At 37.8% G+C, this 20,078-nt stretch overlaps 4 protein-coding genes across 5 annotated transcripts; 1 reads left to right on the top strand and 3 right to left on the bottom strand.

Moving 5' to 3' along the window:
* Positions 1 to 343: 343 nt before the first annotated feature.
* amt (aminomethyltransferase) lies at positions 344 to 7,314 on the bottom strand. Its single transcript, XM_065247111.1, has 9 exons — positions 7,060 to 7,314; positions 6,120 to 6,287; positions 3,041 to 3,121; positions 2,791 to 2,922; positions 2,381 to 2,459; positions 2,117 to 2,262; positions 1,795 to 1,975; positions 1,550 to 1,705; positions 344 to 1,351 (listed from the first exon to the last, which is right to left on the bottom strand). The coding sequence occupies exons 1-9, from the start codon at positions 7,168 to 7,170 to the stop codon at positions 1,173 to 1,175; spliced, it is 1,233 nt and encodes a 410-aa protein (XP_065103183.1). The 5' UTR covers positions 7,171 to 7,314; the 3' UTR covers positions 344 to 1,172.
* Positions 7,315 to 7,647: 333 nt separating this feature from the next.
* LOC135729443 (uncharacterized) lies at positions 7,648 to 10,045 on the top strand. Of its 2 annotated transcripts, XR_010525682.1 has the most exons (5): positions 7,648 to 7,846; positions 8,337 to 8,480; positions 8,604 to 8,816; positions 9,014 to 9,218; positions 9,683 to 10,045. XR_010525682.1 is itself a non-coding variant. In XM_065247112.1 (4 exons), the coding sequence occupies exons 1-4, from the start codon at positions 7,828 to 7,830 to the stop codon at positions 9,130 to 9,132; spliced, it is 495 nt and encodes a 164-aa protein (XP_065103184.1). In that variant the 5' UTR covers positions 7,650 to 7,827; the 3' UTR covers positions 9,133 to 10,045. The 2 variants fall into 2 exon arrangements, 1 of the variants encoding a protein (XP_065103184.1); XM_065247112.1 differs by having other exon boundaries at positions 7,650 to 7,846; positions 9,014 to 10,045.
* A 686-nt stretch (positions 10,046 to 10,731) lies between these two features.
* Positions 10,732 to 19,451, bottom strand: hyal3 (hyaluronidase 3). The gene is made up of 4 exons (XM_065247109.2): positions 18,619 to 19,451; positions 11,418 to 12,355; positions 11,225 to 11,314; positions 10,732 to 11,084 (listed from the first exon to the last, which is right to left on the bottom strand). Exons 2-4 carry the CDS (start codon positions 12,351 to 12,353, stop codon positions 10,824 to 10,826), a joined length of 1,287 nt encoding a protein of 428 aa, XP_065103181.1. The 5' UTR covers positions 12,354 to 12,355; positions 18,619 to 19,451; the 3' UTR covers positions 10,732 to 10,823.
* On the bottom strand, positions 16,202 to 19,515 carry LOC135729440 (N-alpha-acetyltransferase 80-like). The gene is made up of 2 exons (XM_065247110.1): positions 19,470 to 19,515; positions 16,202 to 17,194 (listed from the first exon to the last, which is right to left on the bottom strand). Coding segments are annotated over exons 1-2 (768 nt in total). The 5' UTR covers positions 19,472 to 19,515; the 3' UTR covers positions 16,202 to 16,428.
* Positions 19,516 to 20,078: the final 563 nt, after the last annotated feature.

Genomic DNA, 20,078 nt, shown 5'->3' with positions numbered 1-20,078 from the left:
AACAGCGCAGTAATCAGCTGTTTAGAAATGTTTGGATAGCAAATTATGCAAAAAGTAAAAACTTTGTATAACTTTCCGCATAGGAAAAAATTAACATTATTTGAGATGATAATCAGATATTTACACGGAGTTTTTGATGGTATATTATTAAATAGGAATTCGTGAAATACACAGGCCTAATAATATCTATCCATCAGGTTGAATTTAATACATTTTCTATGTCTTTATTTATTTATTCTTCACGCCATTCCAGCATATATGGCTAAGTATTTATGGCTTACACATTAATACACATTTGATTGCACGCTTTTTTATAACAACTAAAAGTCAATGATTGCAAATATTATTCATAATTCTACATTTATTACGTAACACTCTTCAAAATACTTTGGGTAATTACAAATACAAACCATGCCAAATTGATTTGACAAAAAACACAGTTAGGTATAAATTGCTATGAAATATTTGTACCTAAATAACTACCATTCATGTAAAGATTTACAAAAGGATAGAAAAGAAAATTATTTAACCATGTATCAAAAAGAAACAGAAGTGGATATGTTCTTTCGGACAGAAAGACTTCACAGTGATAAATGAAAGATTTTTTTATCAATAAACTATTTCTATTATATAATATATGACTCCTGATAAATTTGTCTCTTTTTTAAATTGTTCATCTCATTCAGATTAATTCTGTTAATTTTCTTATTGCCACACAGGGAGAACTAACAATGAAGCAGTTAAATAATGAATTAGAAAAGTGGTTAACGCCTAAAGTTATTTTAAAACAGATGTCACCTTCCCACATTCACACAAAAGTGCTCTATGTTAATGTACAAAGATTATAAAAAGCACACTCAAATAGCAAATGGTCAAATCCCATGTAAAAAAATTCTGACTGTATTTGATTTGACCACAATGTTCTGGAAGTCTTACAGGAAGTAAAACTTTTCTGGAATATATTTTACTTTCAATTACACCATTTTCAATTACACCATGTGTAACCGTTTAAAGTGTGCAATTGTATGGAATGTTGCATCACTTTATTCACACGAGTTTTGGTCTGAAAATCCAGAGGCACTGCCATTCACTGTTAAATACCATATGCAAGCAGGTCTATGACTGACTGTCCAACAAACACTGACGGATTATTCAGTTTATTGTCTATAGGTCTACTGCCCCATGTAGTACTTGGTTGGCACAAATGGCATCTTGCTGACCACAGCTGGTATTGCTTTTTTCCTCACTTCCACCTGGATTGGTGTACCCACTTTACTGAAGCCAGCATCCACATATCCCATGGCAATGTTTTGTTTCAAGCAGGGGGAGGGGCATCCGCTGGTGACCTCACCTGAAATAAAGTGGGTGGGATTTTAAAGGAGAAATGAGGTGGTGCTTGAGAACTGATACTAATTAAACTGACTAAATTAAAGACACAGTACGCCAAAAACTGAAAATTCTGTCATCATTTACTCATACTCCAAGCTCCATTCCAAAATATAATTTTTATGACAGTTAAATTAGTTATAATAAATGAATGTGTCTGTACCTATAACCTTGCCATCATAGGAGAGTATGGGTGTGTGTTGTCTGACAGGTGGTCCGGTGGAGATCAGTCCCACTCTTTTTCTCTGAGTCTTTGCCTTTATTTGTGGTGCAATGATGTCAGCACCAGGGAAATCTCGTGCCTGACGACGACGCTTACCTTAACACACAATCAAAAATAGATTGGCATTCAACATACGGTCTGATAGTGAATTAGATAATATACATATAGATATATGTTTTTTGCACCTATTGTCCAGATAAGACCTGCTTCCACAGGTGTGGTGGTCTCGTCAATGTCATTGCCATACAGACAAAGCCCCGCCTCCAGCCTCAGACTGTCCCTGGCACCAAGACCCGCAAGTTTTACTTCGCTGTCAGCTAACAGCTTTTCAGTCAGTGAAACAACATCTGAACTTGGTACTGATATCTGTATACATCACATATACACACACACACACACACACACACACACACACACACACACACAGAGCATGTCAGAAATATGACAAGACTGGCTTTAATGTAATGTTCGGCTGGATACAATTGTATATCATCATCGCTCACACACCTCAACTCCATCCTCCCCTGTATAACCACAGCGTGTGACCCTGCAGCCCTGAATGCCAAACACTGGGGTCAAAACACTGGTCATGAAGGTCAGCTTACTAAGGTCATCAGACACACCTTTTTGCAAAACCTGAGCCATTGATGGACCTGCATTCACATACATAAATATTCACATACATTAATACATTCAATCAATATCAAGAAAAAATTTACAGATTATCTTTAAATAACAAAAACATGATGTCTATAATGCAAGCTGACTTACCCTGCAAAGCAATCAAACTTTCTTCCATAAACTCCAAGTCTACATCATGACCCGCTGATTTAAATTCTTGCAGTTTGGCCTACAAACAAACACACAAAATGATACATTTAGCATAAGATTCTTTAAAGAGTTTTTAAGTGACCTAGATACAGACAACAGTATGTATGAAAATGTAAGATTGAATTTGTACGCCCCCTTGTGGCCTCTAAGCTCCCATATGGCCTTTATGATTGACTTTAATTAGCCTCAAAGGGTTTTTGATAACTCACTAGCAATCATTACATTCGATTTTGCTATTACACATTTGACCGTAAAATTCTAATCAACCAACCAAAATCAAGAATTCCAGATCTGTATAAAAAAAACTATTTAAAACCTAAGAATATTTAATTATAAGAGCTGTTATTGACCTGCATATGAGCAGAGTCTTTGTCTGCGCAGCCAGCATTGGACACAACATACAGGTACCCTTGATCCGTCTTGGTCACAATTAGATCGTCCATGATTCCTCCTTTAGTGTTAGTGAAAAGGGAGAGAGTGCCCTAGAAAAAGAGAGAGAATTTTACAAGAAAATATTTAGGATAGCTGCACAATGGCTCCCTCTTCAGACACATACACATGCATACATAAATACATACATTTTCTATGTTTGTGTTTTACCTGGTTGTCTTTTAATTCAGCAATGTCTCCAACAATCAGAGACTCTATAAACTTCACTCTGTCTCTCCCATAGACTTTAGTCTGAGGAGAAAACAAATATTTAAAACTCACAAATCAACAAGCTCATGACATCACAATATGGGTTGAAATTAGACTCAAAATAATTAACAAATACATAAACATTTATCTGGGAACTTGATGCATATTACAAATGTATTTTACTATACACGAGCAAATGTCTTGAGATTTGAATATGTGAAATTCAGAATTTAAGTGAATGTGTATCGAGTTGTATAGTACTTAAGTATTTTTACTTTCTACATAAAAGTAAATTTTCAATTATTCGTATTTTATTAGTGTTTTTCTTTGGAAAACATACATTCCAAAACATATTATCATAATTTTTACTCCACTACATTTCATAATTTCAAGTTTTTGGTTTATATTTAATATTTAAGTACATTAAACATCTAGTAATTTTTTGTACTAATTTGGCTTATAAAATGCTTTAAACAGCGAAACAAAAGTCTCGAAATCCAAATTAACAGAACGGGATAACATCAGGCGTGTCACATGATCCACAAATGCACATCTCCTTTTTGCATGTGCAAATTATGATATTTGAATACAAAATAAAAAAATTACTCACATATGTCTCAATTTGTACAAATCGATACACATTTATTTACATTTGCTCGTGGATAATAAAATACATTTGTAAATGTATTTGTTAATTATTTTAACTCTAATTTCAACCCATACTACTACAGCCTGATAATATTGAATAACCCAGGGTTTTTCAAACCTGTCCTGGAGGCAGTGTTCGAATTGAAGGGGGTCTGGGGGGGTCCCGGACCTCCTGTAAGCCTTAAGGGACCCCCCATAAAGCACAAAAATATAAATTAGGGGGGTCCCCTGGTTTTTATTAAAATTAAAATACTAAATAAATTTAAAATCCTCATTTTGCGTGTCACAAAGCGATACTGTCCATTATTTGTCCCAATTTCGCAATAAAATAATTCAAATGACTTCTGTCCGAAATAAAAAAACTCGCAAGTGCGCCTCATGCTGTTTTCTGGAGGAATTGACAGACGAGTTAATGTCTCTATCTGCGTGTGGAGTATTTTTTACCTCAGTTGCGGTAAGAATCTTTAGTAATCTTTAGGTTTAAGGGTTTTTTTTAAAAATCTTCTCAAACAATAATTTCATAACAGTGGCAAAGCTATCCACTCAGACTGACGGCTGGTCAACCCAGTCACACAAAATATCTTATTAGGAAAGCAGAAGATGTAACATGCAGGGCCGAAGTGGGACTCATTTTCAGCCCTGTAGTTTCATGTCTTAGAACGGCCCACTTTAGTTTACCACTGACTATATTAAAATAATATAATTAAATCCTCAGTGCACTATTCTTTGCAGCCTTGGAATTAATATATTTTCCAAAAATATCGTTTCCAATTCAATGCAAATAGTCTAAAAACAGTTATGATTTTGCCATAATCATGCAGCCCTACCATAAGGTATTTTAATATTATTCAATTAAACTTATTCAAAAACTGCTGAAAAGGATCAAATGTTTTCCCCTATATTTTTTCCCCTAGCGTTTGCATGAAATAGATGAAGAATAACTATTAATAGATTAATCATTGTTACATATATAACTTACCGGTAGATTTTTACCTTTTTTTTACATTTACCTTTACCTTTTATCAAGGTATCAAGTTGCGCTCAAGTTTATTTTAAATCAAACGTGCAGCAAGTGCACTCAAATAGACGCGTCTAAAACAAAACTCGTGTTCACAGGCGACCGCTTTGAAAAGCAGAAGGCGGCGGCGCGTCATGCGTTGTCCATGCGTTTTAATGAATATGGACCCTAATTATGATTATGAACGCAAGAATTACTTCGTGGTCGGAAGTTGGGGCACAATCAACTTGGTCATAAAGCGGTGGGGACGTATACCACCCGCAAATTACGCGAATGGGGCTGCTGTGAGTGCTGGGGACAGCAACGTTCAACCTGGTGGCATGATAACTATCTTTAAAATTATGTAGCTTTAAAAAGATTAATTATATGTAATTTATACAGTGAAGAAGACCGTGTTATTATTCATTTGATTCTATTTATGTACTTAAATAATATTAGATCTTGCTTTATTTGTAACTTTGTTCTTTTCTATTTTATATGCTCATAATTTCCAGTTTTGCTGATCCGAAAATTATTCAATCTATGACTCAAAAAACGCAATGTAATCATCCATTTAACCACTACTATATAGTAAAATTATGTAATTTAAGAATTAAGAGTCCACCCTATTTCACCCCTATTCTGTTTAAAAGTTCTGCCCTTGCCAGTGTTTCACACTAATTTGAGGGGTAAACTTTTTTTATTTAAGGGTAAGTTTGAGTTAAGGGTAATTTGAGGTTTCTTTGATTAAAACCAGGATCAGATGATTGTTGATCAAGGACGATCACATCTTATGTTGTGAAATCACAGCGACCCTATAATGAGAGGGGTGAAGCTTGGCCGGGGGGTGTGGCTTAGATAGGGGACCCCCCATAAGCTTTGACATAATTCGAACACTGCCTGGAGGACCACTAGTACTGCACATTTTGCATGTTTCCCTCATTAGACACACCTTGTTAAAATATTCATCTCATTAGTAGAGACTGCAAGACCTGAACTGGGTGTGTAAGGTAACTGAATGAGGTGTGTCACAAAAGGGAAACATGCAAAATGTGCAGTACTAGTGGTCCTCCAAGACAGGTTTGAAAACCCCTGGAATGAATAACCAACACCACCAAGTGTGATGTCATCTATATGCTGTCCTAAATAGATAAAAAATAAACTTATCAGTAATATATGCCTTATTCATCGCTTAATTATCAAGATCTGTACTGGTCCAAAAGCCTCACATTGGCTTACAGTAGTTTGAAGTACTATGTAGGCTAGGAGAAGTATTGCAAAATGCTTGCGGCGAATGCCTGTCAAATGAAGCATGCAAGTATACTTTGCAAGGATGTGCGTAAAAAAATGGATACTTGGGCTGCTAAGCAGTACAATGAAATTGCTCACACTGACCTGCAGCATGTGACTGACATCAAAGATGGAGCAGTGCTGGCGTGTGTGCATGTGAGAGGTAATGTGGCTGTCTTTGTACTGCACTGGCATACTCCACCCGGCAAACTCCACCATCTTACCACCCTGAGCCCTGTGGAAGTCATGCAACCCGGTCTTCTTCAACACCACCTACATACAAAGAAATAAAGATTCTAACGTAAATAAAATCATTGTTTTAGGAAGCTCATAAGGTACAGAACATGTCATTTATGAAAAGCTTTAATTTCATGGTAGGCCTATCATATTTTAGACAACGTAGGGGATGAAAAGCTTATTATTATGTAATTTTACAATAAGTGAACTTACTGTACTCTGACCTTTGACCTCCACAGTTGCATTTTTTATAAGCCTGCCCACCTCATTTAAATAGACCACATTAGCTACAGTATTTACAGTTTATGAAACCAGTCCAAAGTCAACCAAGTAGTCTGAATGAGAGATCACTGATCTGATTAACCACAAGTGCACACTGTGTCTTTAGGATAGAGACTTCTGGAGAGAAAACTGGGACTTATTAATGTATTGACCGATCAGGTCAGCCCAACTATTACAAAAAATAAGATATTTTAGTATGTTTGTGTGTATGTTTAAAAGGGGGCAATGTGTGTATCATTGATTCAGCCCTGACACACTCAAGAGTTGCTGTGCTGCTACAATTTACGCCTGGACGCTCTCGTGCTGTTGAATGTCCTCATGTGGAGAAGCTCAAGCAAACAGATGCCGTGTTTCTCGTGCATGAGCGACATCCCAACATATCCAAACATCAAATATCTTTATAATGCACTCTTATAAAGAGTGCACGTGCAAACATTCCTGTAACAATAAGTACTTTACACGAAACATTTAATCTGTTTTTTTTTTAGATTGTTTCATGGTGTTTACTTTTCTGATCCCAGTATACCTCTGTGGAAGCGTGTCTGTCCTGGCGCCCCGTTACACCCAGCCCGACAGTCCGCGTGCTTTCCTTAAATACTCGATGTCCGAGTCTGGTTGCAAAAACTCGCGCAAGCATCTTCGCCTCTCGTGCAGTTTTACGTCCAGCTCTCCGTTAAATCCGCCCGTTAATGGAAGCACGTTGCGTCCGTAAACTGTCAACTCGTTTGGACGTCTATGGTTTGGACTCGGTTTGACTTCACTGCAAAACAAGGAGCGTACTCACGGAATTCTGGGATATGTAGTTGAAATTCCCTACGTTTGGGACTTGCTTTTGAGAAATTCAGTCAACTAAAAAACATTCATTATAAAGCAACGGTTAAATTATAGTTTACATGTTAATCGTTTTAGATTGTAATTCAAAACACTGCAATTGTATATCGTTATAAATATTTGTTACATATTCAGAATGTACATTAACAATCATTTTGGGCGTTTAATCTGTAGAGCAAATATAAAAGTTTTGACTTTTACATCACGTTGTACGCAGTGTGCTTGTAACTGAATGACTGTTTGGCCCAAAATCTATAAATATCACTGCTACTCGTCCATAAGCCTGGGGCTATTTTGAGTCCGGGGATTTTTTTGTGCTGTGTCTGGGGGCAGAGGTGCCAGTCGCACCCTGTTCAGACTGTATGCAACAACCACCGTCAAATAGTTTACAGGCCAAAACTCTTTGTGGTGTAGGAATTATTTGTAAACAACACGGAGACAAACAGACGTCGTCTAGCGTTTGATGAAGACACCACCTGAGGGTAAGTCCCAAACCGTCCAAACAGACTTAAAAACGTTTTGCCTACTTAAAGAAATGTAGGAGATACACGAAAACTTAACATAAATTCACATGCAGTGGGCCTAAATTCATACCCGAGAGACTATTGTGAAAATATATGGTTTTGCAATAAAGTGTTAAGTGAAGGGAACTATTCCTGCCTTTGAAACAAACAATCTACATTTTTCCCTTTACAAAAATTAACCATGGTTTTAATACAGTTAAAAAAACAAACAAACTATGGTTACCACAAAACAACCTTGGCTTTCAAAACCCATACCTAAACCATGGTTACTACACTTTTACCACAAAAAAACATGGTTAATTGTCATAAGGGTGCATGCATGTGGCAGACACTTTTATCCAAAGCGATGTACAAAGCATTTAAGTAAACATTTTCTCAGTATGTGTGTTCCCTGGGATTGAACACATGATCTCAGCATTGTAATTTTACTCTCTCCTGCAATTTTAAGTGGTGGGAGTGATGATGAAGTCAACTCCTTCTCCTCCTCCGGCATTTGTCCGTGTCAGTGAGCGAGACCTGACAGAGATTGAGCTCCATTCAGTGGAGTCTATTAGTGACCTGCACCGTGCACACCCCGAGCACCACTCTAAAGGTATATCGACCTCTCTAATACTGTGTAAGATCTGATACAAACAGTCCTGGCACAAACAAACATTGAAAGGTACTAAGTAAAGTTTATGATTTTTAATCCTGATAGAGATCTTCTCATTCACAGGTGTTGTGCCACCCCGTCCACCACCTCCATCCACCAATGGGACCCTTCAGATGCAAGACAGGGGAGCTGCTTATCAAACAAGGCAACCGGTGCAAAGGCCCTTTTTGAGCAGGCTGAATGACACTTGCACTTCTACTAGGTGTCGGTATTTTTGGGCATTTGCTGCCGTCATTGTATTCCTCCTTATGCTCATTCTTATCTTCGTTATATTAGGTGAGAAGATCTCTTTTGTTAACTTCTCTCAATTTTTGTTTCATAATGAAATCATAATCATAATGAGTGTTTTATAGACTAAACTTAGGGGAATCAATTCAAAGATATTTCTTTAACTTGTAGTACTAAAATTGTGTTGATGAAACATATGTTGTTACTGGGTGATATAACGATTGTTTCCGACTACTAACCTCCAGTTCAGCAGAGCATTACTCTTCAAACACTTGTGGAGATGGTGAAACAGAAACAGGAACCATCTGAGGAAATCTCCAAATTTACAACAGCTGAACCTCAACCTAACCACAATAGGCAATGAGCAGCGACAATGATAACATGCAGTATTAAACAAAGCCACAGCTGATCTGTGACAACACTGAGAGATGAACGCTGATCAAAAGTCTGGTAATGATTGAGAACCTCATCAACACGTGTGGTTTTCTGACTTGTTTTTGATTCACGATATTTATTGGTCCATTATTTTACTTAAAAACATTTACTTGGCCTGTTTGTTTTTATGCAATGTAGCGATAAATAGATTTTTCACCAGTATTGTGGTTAATAACATGATGCATCATGATGTCAATTTGCTACATTATTTATAAAGTCACTACTATATCAGATAGAGATAACATAGAAAGAAAATAATTTTTTTCATAGCTACAAACTGCATTTAATATAAAACCCACTTGATCAAGTATTTTTTAAAAGAACAAGATCTGCGAAATTACTGGATCTTCTTATACTGTGTCGCACTTTAAGCCATGAAGAAATGATGCCCAACAGAGAAAATCTGAATCAACTGCAAATGAATAGTTATCAGTATTAGTAGTTCTGGGTTCTTATCATTCCACTTCTGTCCAATGTAGATGCTGCCCTTATACACTGCAATGGCTAAAACGAACTAAAATATCTCATAGTTAGGAAGTTTGAGACATCATTCTCCTTTGCAAGGTACAAGATAAATATTTCACATGCGAGGACTATTGAATGAAATTGTATATATGTGTATATTATTATAAGGAGCATGATAATGTCAAAAAATTTAAACAAAGAGAATAAACAAATTATTGAATTATAAAATTGAAAAAATATAAATGACAACATGCTTACATGCTAATTCTGTTTTTTTTTAATGCACTTCAATTAAACCATTTCATTTTTAATGTATTAGTCTTACTGTGAACAATTCATTGGTACACATTATTTCAAATAAAAACATTGTGTGTTTATCTTTTATCAGATTTTTTTATTTTCCATCACACAGGCCGTGCAGGCTACTTGCTATTGTCAAATACCACCCAATAGCTATTTAAAGGGATAGTTCACCCAAAATGGAAAATTCTGTCATTATTTACTTTTTACAAACTTGTATACATTTCTTTGTTCTGCTGAATACAAATGAAGATATTTGTAATCAAGCAGGAAGCACCATTCACTTCCATAGTAAGGAACTGAAGAAGTCAGTGGTGCTGAAACTGGCTACGAACATTTCACAACATTTTTCTTGTGTGTGTTCCGCAGAACATTGAATTTTGTAAAGGTTTGAAACAACTTAAGGGTTCACTCTAAAATGGCTGGGTTATTTTTGACCCATAATGGGTAAATATTGGACAGAACACATGCTGGGTTAAAAATGACCCAAGGTTGGGTTGTTTTTATGCACCCATAGGGTATAATTAACCCAGAAGTTGGGTTAAAACAACCCAGCAATGGGTAGTTTTCATTTTTAGGTGAACTGTCATCATTTATGCACCCTCATGTTGTTACAAACCTGTCTACGTTTCTTTATTTTGATGAACACAAGAAGATATTTGAGGAATGTTTGAAACCAAACCGATCATGAGCCCCATTCACTTTCATAGTATTATTTTTTCCTACTATGGAAGTGAATGGGGCTCATGATTGGTTTGGTTACAAACGTTCCTCAAAATACCTTCCTTCGTGTTCATCAGTAAAAATAAATGTATACAGGTTTGAAACAACATGAGAGTGAAAAAATGCATTTGCTCACTCTTGTTTTTTACACTTCCCTCCACTCCATCCTTCATAACACACGCACTTGAATTTTCTTCTCATGTCGCTGAGAAAATCAGCTTTGTAATTGTCATGGAGGAGAGGTATCATGTAACCCGAGTGAGGGTCACGCCGGGTACATCGTCCATTGGCATTACACAGTCTATTGCTGCAGCTCCTCACAGCAGCCTGAAGGGCGGCAACATAATCCCCTAATACTGACTGTAGGTAGTTGCGCAGGAGGGTACATTGCCTCTGGAGAAAAAGAAGCATACTGCATTAGTTAGTCACATTTTAATTGAGTGTACTGCAGACATCTAAACTCAGAGTTGCTGATAAAGCAATAGGTCAAAACATAGAAGGTAAGATGAGCCCACGAATCCACACACACTGACCTTTGACTTGGCAAAACTCAGCTCACCCCATAAGACAACTCCAGATGCACCTAAAGCAGCGCTCTCACCTAGTGTATGCTCCAGATCTGTCTGCAAAAACATAGGCACACATACTACTCAAGTAATAGTGATTGCTTTATGGTGCATCACTAATGTAAGCTAGTATGTTCCACTTGTATGTGTGTGTGTGTACCTTATTCAGGAACGCCAGTGTGTGTATGAACGCCACTCTGGCATAAGGAAACACAGGAAGTGCTTTACTGCCAGGTGAATGATGGGATGCCACACGAAGGGCCTCTAACACACGGTGTCTCACCATGAGTTGAGCATCTTTGTGCCCAGCTAGCTTACCCAACAAATAAATGCTTGGATACAGGGCGGTGGACTCTTGCCATAGTTTCGCCAGTCTGTCATTCATCTTCTCAGTGCCATTGTGGCACTGCCCCGTGTAGCCGCTCTCTCCTTGGCCACGGTTGTTGTAGCAACTAGGAAATGCGTAAAACCCCCATAATCCCTCAGGGCAGAGGTGAACACCAAGATGCAGAGTCTCTGCCATAAATGCAGTTGCAGCTGTCTCAAACTCTTTCTTTGCCTCTGATGTCACTTCCTCCGCTAACATCTCTGGATGGCTCCATCTGACGAGCTGCTTTGAAAGTTTCCGATATTCCATTCGGTTTCCAAAGTTCCACATCCATATGGGTGCCCACGCTTCCCAATCTAGAACAGCTAACCCGCTGAATGTCCGTTTGAAGACTTCAGTAATCTGCGCCTCAGCCAAAATAAGATGAGACTTTAGGTTTCCTCGCTGAGGTACCCCACCGTTAACCTTTGACCCTTTACGGTTTATGTAGGGGTAGAGGCCCAAACGTCGCTGGTAAAATATGCTCATGTTCATACCCAGAAATCTCTGCTCAGAGTTATGTATGATGTTGTACTGGTGCAGTGGCAGAGAGACGTCGTATCGACGCTGGCATCGAGCTGTAGGCATATTCCAGATGACTGAAAAGTCATTCCTACGGATTACAGATTCAGCCCCCTTCACCGTGTTTTCAGAAGGGTTGCTGGGGGATAAAAGGAGTGAGAGCGCTAAGGTGAGGATGCCACGGCGTATACAGAATCCAAAAAGCATGCCTAAAAAAATACACACAGACTTGTTTGTTAATCATATATCCTGCAGTAATAATCTAAAAACAGATTTATGTAGTTACTGAACAATTAAGGTGAAGTTTCCTGGACAGTAGTCCCAGACTACAATGAATGTCTGAGTTGCCTAAATTTATAAAACACATTTTACCGACCTATCTAAACATATATCAGTGCCGTTGTTTTGTCTCAAGATGCACACCTGCATTGTTTTTTGTAAGGTTTGTTTTTAAAACTACTTAAAGGGGACATATCATGAAAATCTGACTTTTTCCATGTTTAAGTGCTATAATTGGGTCCACAGTGCTTCTATCAACCTAGAAAATGTGAAAACGAACAACCCAATAACTTAGGCTGCATCCAAATACCCACACTTGCGGTCTTGGCCACTGGAGAGTGCGTGCACCCGACAGGAAGTAAGTGGGCAAGACTGTCCCATGTCTTAAAAGTGGCAAAGTGCAGTGCCCTTAACCCACACTATCTCATATATAAGTAGTAATATCCATTTATTAACTTATAATAAAAGTTTCTGGGGCATCTCGCGAGGTTTGGATTTACATCCAAAACATGATGCATGATGGGATACGCTTAGCCTTGAATTTGTAGTAAAACGAAAGTGTTGCACATTTCATTGGTGCCAGCATGTATTTTGTAAAATATCTGTAAATGCTTTTATCACATAATTAGAAACGACATTAATTGTGTCGTTTATTCAGGGACTACTATATAAACAAACTTTAATAAAGCTGCATGCACAAAATGAAGAGGTTTTTTACAGTGCAAAGAATTCTGCTTCTGAAAGTTGATAATGAAGTGATAATAATATTTAAGTTCAGCAAATGTTCATTTCATGAGTGATTATGTGCTCATTTGATTTAAAGAAAAACTTTAAAATATATATTTTAAGTAGCCTGAATAAAAAACGAACACATTTTGGTGCAAATTGCTGCCATTGCCTGGATTGACATTTTTACACTTGCTAAGTGTGCCCAATCGTGTGAATAATTCTACATACACGCTTGAGATCTTCACACCGACTAAAACACTTGGTCCAAACACAGGATATACATCATGTTAGTAGTTAAGAGTTAAGTGGTCAAGTGTAAAGACTACAAGTGTGGGTATGTGGAAGCAGCCCAAGTTTTGGTAAACCATTCTTTGCAAGCATGTGAAAAAATAGGTCAGTGAAATTTGGCTCCCCTTGTGATGTCAGATGGGGATAAGACCGCCCCTAATCTGCACTTTCAAACCATGACACTGCCATTTAGTGCAGAGATAAACTAATTTGCATTTAAAGAGACACATATTTGCTCACACCTTCAACTCTGCAATTTTAAACATGCTATAATAAATTATCTATGGGGTATTTTGAGCTAGAACTTCACACATGTACTCTGGGGACTTTTTTATAAAAAGCCTTGTGAAATGTCCCCTTTAAATGTCCTAGGGGCGGTTTCCCGGACAGTGATTAAACTAGCTGTAAGAGCTGTCTAAACTAAAAAACAACTTGCACTGACATATCTTAATATACATCAAGGCCCTTTGTTTTGCCTCAAAATGCACACAAGTAATGTTTTTAGTAAGGCATGTTTGTTAAAACTGGTTATATTTCCTAATTAAACTAAGGCCTAGTTCTGGTTTAAGATAATCCCTGTTCGGAAAACCACCCCCTAATATAATAAAGGCGTAGTCCTGAATTAATCTAAACCCTGTCTAAGAAGCCGCCCCAAGTGTTTAAGATTAGCACAATGTAAATCACCATACGCTTTTGTAGATATATACACAAAAAAATGCTGGGTTATTTTCAATGAATTTATTTTCCATTTAAAATTAACCCAGAAAATGTTTCTATTTGACCCAACATTGGGTTAAAACAACCCATCATTAGTACACTTTTACATTACCAGGGCAAACATTATATAATATAAACTCTAAAAAAAATGGTGCTATATAGCACTTAAAGTGGTTCTTTGCTTGTAATCATAGAAGAACCGTTTTTAGTGCCATATAGCACCGGTGAAGCACCTGTGTAGAACCATATGGGGGCCATATAGCACCAAATATGGTTCTACATGGCACTATGTGGTTCTACACAGGTGCTATATGGCACTAAAATCGGTTCTTCTATGATTACAAGCAAAGAACCACTTTTGGTGCTGTATAGCACCATTTTTTATATAATGTTTGCCCTGGTAATGTAAAAGTGCACTAAAATACACTTTATTAATTAAAGGCACACAAGGCAAGTCTGAGTATTATTTCTCTACTAGCTCCCCCTAGTGTCTGGGAGTGAATGCGTTCTATATCTAAGACTATACGAGACTGAAGGACACCGGGTCGGATACAGCGAACTTGCAAGTGGGGTATTCTTCCTACAGATGGTAGGGGCGGGCGAGAGAGTCTTCATTCGTCATGTAATGAGTCATTTAACCATATACCGACTTACGAAGATGATTTATTAAAGGGGGGGTTTAATGGTATTTCAAGCATTCTGACTTATTAACACAGTTATAGAGTTGTTTCCTCATGCTAAACGTAGGCAAAGTGTCAAAAATGCAGTTGGGCGTGTTTCAGAGTATTTCTGTGCCGAATGCACTTCGCCAGGGTTCGTACAAGTTTCGGCTAATTTTTTTCGATTACGGTTCTAACTGAAGTTTCAGGGGTTTTCGATACGTATCACTTCTTTATATGGGCTTCCGCCGGAAAACTTCACCCGGAAAACCCCGCCCAGCCGTCAGTCAGCGGGAGACGCTAGAGCTTGCTAACAGCTTATTACGCCACTCAGCTTTGTTTAATTTCAAAAGTCAACAATGGCACAACAAGAAGTGTGTTTTTGGATGTAAGGAGAAGACATCCAGCCTTATGGAAACAATGGATATAGTTTATTATCCGGATTAGCAGCGGAGTTTTGCGTGTGTGTTTGATGACGAGTTACACGTGGTAAGTAAGACTTCTGTCTTATGTTGGAAATAGGCGCGTGTATATTATATAAATGACACGAACATGTAGTGAATCATAAGTTAAAACAGTGTTGTATAGTGTTGCATGACTCGTACTCGCTCCTCCCGTGTTATAACTCCTCCTTCTTCATTTTTTCGTACGTTATCGGAAAGATTCGGTAAAGCTAATCTTTCTTCTTTAAATCTGATTAAACTAAAGACTCTTCAGAGATATAAAGGATGTCATACTACTCCATAGGTACTCCAGATTAATATCAGAAATGCAGAAACAGCGTGTGTTACGTGAGCTTTAACATAAAAATGCTGCCTTGTGTCCCTTTAAAATATGCTAAGTAAATATACTAATTTCATGCACTAATTTTATACTTAATATCCAAAAATTGAATTTAGTACTTCTAAAGATAATCTTAAGGGGATGGTTTCCTGGACAGGGACTAGGCCTTAGTTAAATTGGGATATTTAAATCATTTTTAAAAGCATAATTTAAAAATAAACCTGCTTCTAGAGACACTACACTCACACTGATATATTTTAAGAGATGTCAGAGCAAGTTGTTTTCGGAAAGCCGCCCCAAGAACATCTAAGGTAGTCTGGGACTAAGCTTGAGGCCTGTCTGGGAAACCTCCCCAAGAACATTTCAGATACCGTTCATATTTAAATCTATTACTTGTTTTAGCATACTTTTTTCAAGTGCACTAAATGACGTAGAACTATACATTTAATTAGTACTTGCTGGTATTCAAGTATTTTTTTTGTGCTTAGTTTTATACTTTATTTTTACCTTTGCATAACCATACATTGTGGTACTGAAGGAGCTCATGAAAACATTAAACGTCCGATATACTGCAAATTCAAAAATGATGAGAACGAACACTATCGAACGAAAGTTTTTATTCTCTGAAAATCCTTTTCAATGACTTTAAAATAAAAACTAAATAAATACAAGTAAACTTTAATATTAAGGCACGTTGGTATTAAGATTGTCACAGTACAGTATGTGGAGTGGAGTCTTGACGAGCAGGTTTATGGGATCTTTCTTGTCCATTAAACACTGTTTGTGCATCCCTGAATAATTCTGTTTTTAAGGTATGTCTATCAGTCTCAAATGTCCTTGTGCATCCAGAAGATGGGCAGACCTCTGTTGTCCGTGTATGGCGTTTGTTCCAGAGTCTGGTTAACTGGAGTCCAAGACATGGGAGGAAGAGACGGAGGTGGTGGAGGAGAAGAAGTGGAGTTAGGAGGAAGTGGGGGTGGAGGAGGACAGAAGATTGTAGGAAGAGGAGGTGGTGGTGGTGGTGTACAATTGCTTAATGACTTCGAGGACACTTTAGCACTCTTCCTCTCTTGCTCCTCCTCTTCTTTCTCCTCATTCTCTCCTGTCCTACAGAACTTGTGTAGCATCTCCTCAGGCATGAAGGATGCCAGTGTTCCAACACTTTGGACCGGTTTAGACAGCACAAACCCCAGATGAGCGTAGAAGTGTTGCATATCGTGGGTAGTTAGGCACAATCGGGTGCAGCCCCGCCCCCTGGCATATCGTTCTACACCTTCCATCAGGACACGCCCGTATCCCATCCCCCGTAGGGTGCTACACACCACAACAGACTCCACGAACAGGCTACGACTTCCCAGTACGCGGGACAAACGGGCGTGGCCGATTAGTTTCTCATCTTGACTCCCCCTCTTCCCATTTAGTAGGAGGAGACACACAGGATAGTTGTGACTCGATTGGCGGAGGGAGTGAATTCGAGCTCCCGTGCTGCGTTTCCACTGGACATTTAAAAGCTCTGAGCACACTTCCACCAAGTCCCAGCGCTCATGAAGGGGTTCAATTCGAACAACTGCGCTGCTGGCATCACCATCACACCTGTACACACGCCAAGGGCAGGAGTCAACAGAGATCACTCAGTTTTGCTTTAGATACCACATGACTGGACAGCTAAAAAGTTGTGTAGTTACTTGAAAACTTGCTGGAAAAAAAATGTACAGTGATATTGCATTTTAACATGCACATAGTCCGCCCGTCCAACTCCAGCAGTCAGCAGTGCAGGATGCAGAAATGGATTTCAAAAACAGTCTGCAAGCAGTATCCTCAAACAATTGTGACACAATATGACACAATAGCTGTCTGTTATTTCCAAAACACAGCAGGTCAGTGATCATCAAGACATCCACGTCATTTTCAAAGGCAAATGTTAGATTCATAAAAAGGCAATTTAATCTCAAACATATAGTTAAATACACAGTGTGATCGTTTTTTTTTCACAGCATTAAAGCACAAGCAGGCACAAGCAAGATCAATTGCAACAGTTCCTTTCGTAGGTACTAGACTTTTTTTCAAACACCATTGGGCGGAGACAGAGTTTATATTAATCCAGGACTAGACCTTAGTTTTAGTAGGACATTTAAGTAGTTTTTCAAACATACTTGACAAAAAATTAATACTGGCGTGCATCTTGAGACAAAACAACGGCACTGATATATGTTAAGATAGGTCAATACGAGATGTTTTTAAATTAAGGCAACTTAAACATGCATTTTAGTCTCACACTATATGCCCCCATATAAAATACATTAGCACATTCTTTCTCATGACGTGTATCAGAGGAAACTGTGGTGTGAATGTGTGGCTGTTGGGTTTTTTAAATGTGTGATACCTCGGCTTCTATTAATATAAAATTTCATATAGCAAAAAACAACTGATGACATCTCGAAATTAAAAGCAATATAAATGACCCGATAACTTTTTTAAAGGGAGAGTTGACCCAAAAATGAAAACTCTGTCATCATTTTCTCATTCTCATGTTGATCTAAATCTGTATGAATTTCTTTTTTCTGATGAACACAAAAGAAGATGTTTTGATAAATGATGGTAAACACACAGCTGATTTTAACCATTGACTTCCATAGCAGGAAAAACTAATAAAAAGGAACTCAATGGGTATCGTCAACTTTTTGCTTACCACAATTGATCTTTTTCATCATTTATCACAATACTTTGATAATATTTGTTTTCCTACTATGGAAGTCAATGGTTACAATCAGCTTTGTGTGCAGGTAGATGCACACAAAAATAGGTGTCACGTCATATTACTTCAAACCATCTTACACGTATAAACATAAATACGATTAAGTGTAAGAACCGCGCAAGACCCTTCAAAGTTCTGTTTCAAATGCACAATGTTAAATAAACATTCACGATAAAAAAAAAAAAAACACAAATCTACTCAAGTAACACAGTGTGTAAACACAAGCAAGTGTGTGATAAATTAAATAAATAACCAGCCTCACCTGCGGAGTTCAGAGAGACAGAAATGCCAGTTAACAGTTTCAAAACTGACCCTCATGCAACTGAGGGTTAAAATCAGGAAACAGCTGCTTAAGTATAAGAATAATGATTGTAAAAAGACACACGAACACTGACCTGGGATCAGTTAAGTGAGCTTTCTTGTATTAGTGAGGGTGGTTCTAAGTCACCAATGAAAGGAAACTGCTTTTAACAGTTTTTTGTGTTTGACAAGTGTGAATGCTGACGAGAAGTTTGTGGGTTTACTTAAGTTTTAAGGCACAGTACAAGATTGTGCTGCTTATATGGTTTCTGGTCAATGATTATATGATTCATGTTATATGCTGATGGATGGACAGCCAAACACAGAGAAAAATAAATATATATTCATCTCGAGTGTTGGAGCAATACTTACATGATGTGTTCGACTTTGTACAGTGCTGCGCAGGCCAATCGGCGTATGACATCAAAGTACCGCGATAACGATTCGAAAGCTATGCTCTCGCGGTACTTTGATGCAGGGTCTGCGCAGCGCCCCATGAAGTCGAACACACCGATTCATTCGCCACAGTCCGCCTGACTAACGAAAGGGTGTTGATTTAACATTTCTAAACATACCAGACACGCATGTGCTATTATGTGCTATAAGATTGGCGTGTATCTGCGAAATACATTTACAGCATGCAGCAACACGAACACACCACGACACACAAACAATCCGGAAACCAAATTCAGAAAAGTATGCAGATAAACTAACAACCACAGCAATGAGGGGTTAAACCGATTTGGATGCTTTTGAGAGACACGTGCATTTCTATATGTGAGTTAAAAATAAGTTGTAATCATTGATACCTACATGGTGTTAAATTTCACGCAGACACAGCAGAGAGAGCTGTCTCTTCTTCTAGTAGGATTGTGAACCGCATTTATCATTGTGAGGCGCTTTACTGCCCCCTATTGCACGCGTTCAGTTCTATCCAATGCTAAAGACGCCAGTGGTCAAAATAAGTTTAACATTTTCTTACAAACTTCTGTAACACTTCTATCTAAAAAGGTCAAGATGCTGTAGCTGTCTGGAGATTTACCATAAAATTGACTTTATATAGTTTTAGCGTATTTAAGAAATTATTCAAAACATTAATTTTTAAACATTATGTCCAACAAATGAATTCAGTGTATCTACACACATGATGGTTTTTATGTGACAAAAAATCTTTAGTTTACTCTAGCAGGGTTCTTTGTTCAAATTTATTTAGGTTGTGAAAAGGAATAATAATAAACACTTACCATTATTAACCCTTTAATAGATGACCAAACAATACCACTGCATTTTACCTCACATAGTTATCTCCTTACACTCCAAATAGTAAAGAGGTCCTTTGTGCATCACCACTTTTGTCAGCAGTTTTGTTAAAAAACAAAACACTGCAGTATTTTTATGTACTACCCCTTACGATCACAATCA

This window comes from Paramisgurnus dabryanus, chromosome 11 (genome assembly GCF_030506205.2).
Source record: "Paramisgurnus dabryanus chromosome 11, PD_genome_1.1, whole genome shotgun sequence".
NCBI classification, from domain to species: domain Eukaryota; kingdom Metazoa; phylum Chordata; class Actinopteri; order Cypriniformes; family Cobitidae; genus Paramisgurnus; species Paramisgurnus dabryanus.
This window is presented reverse-complemented; position numbering and strand designations above follow the sequence as displayed.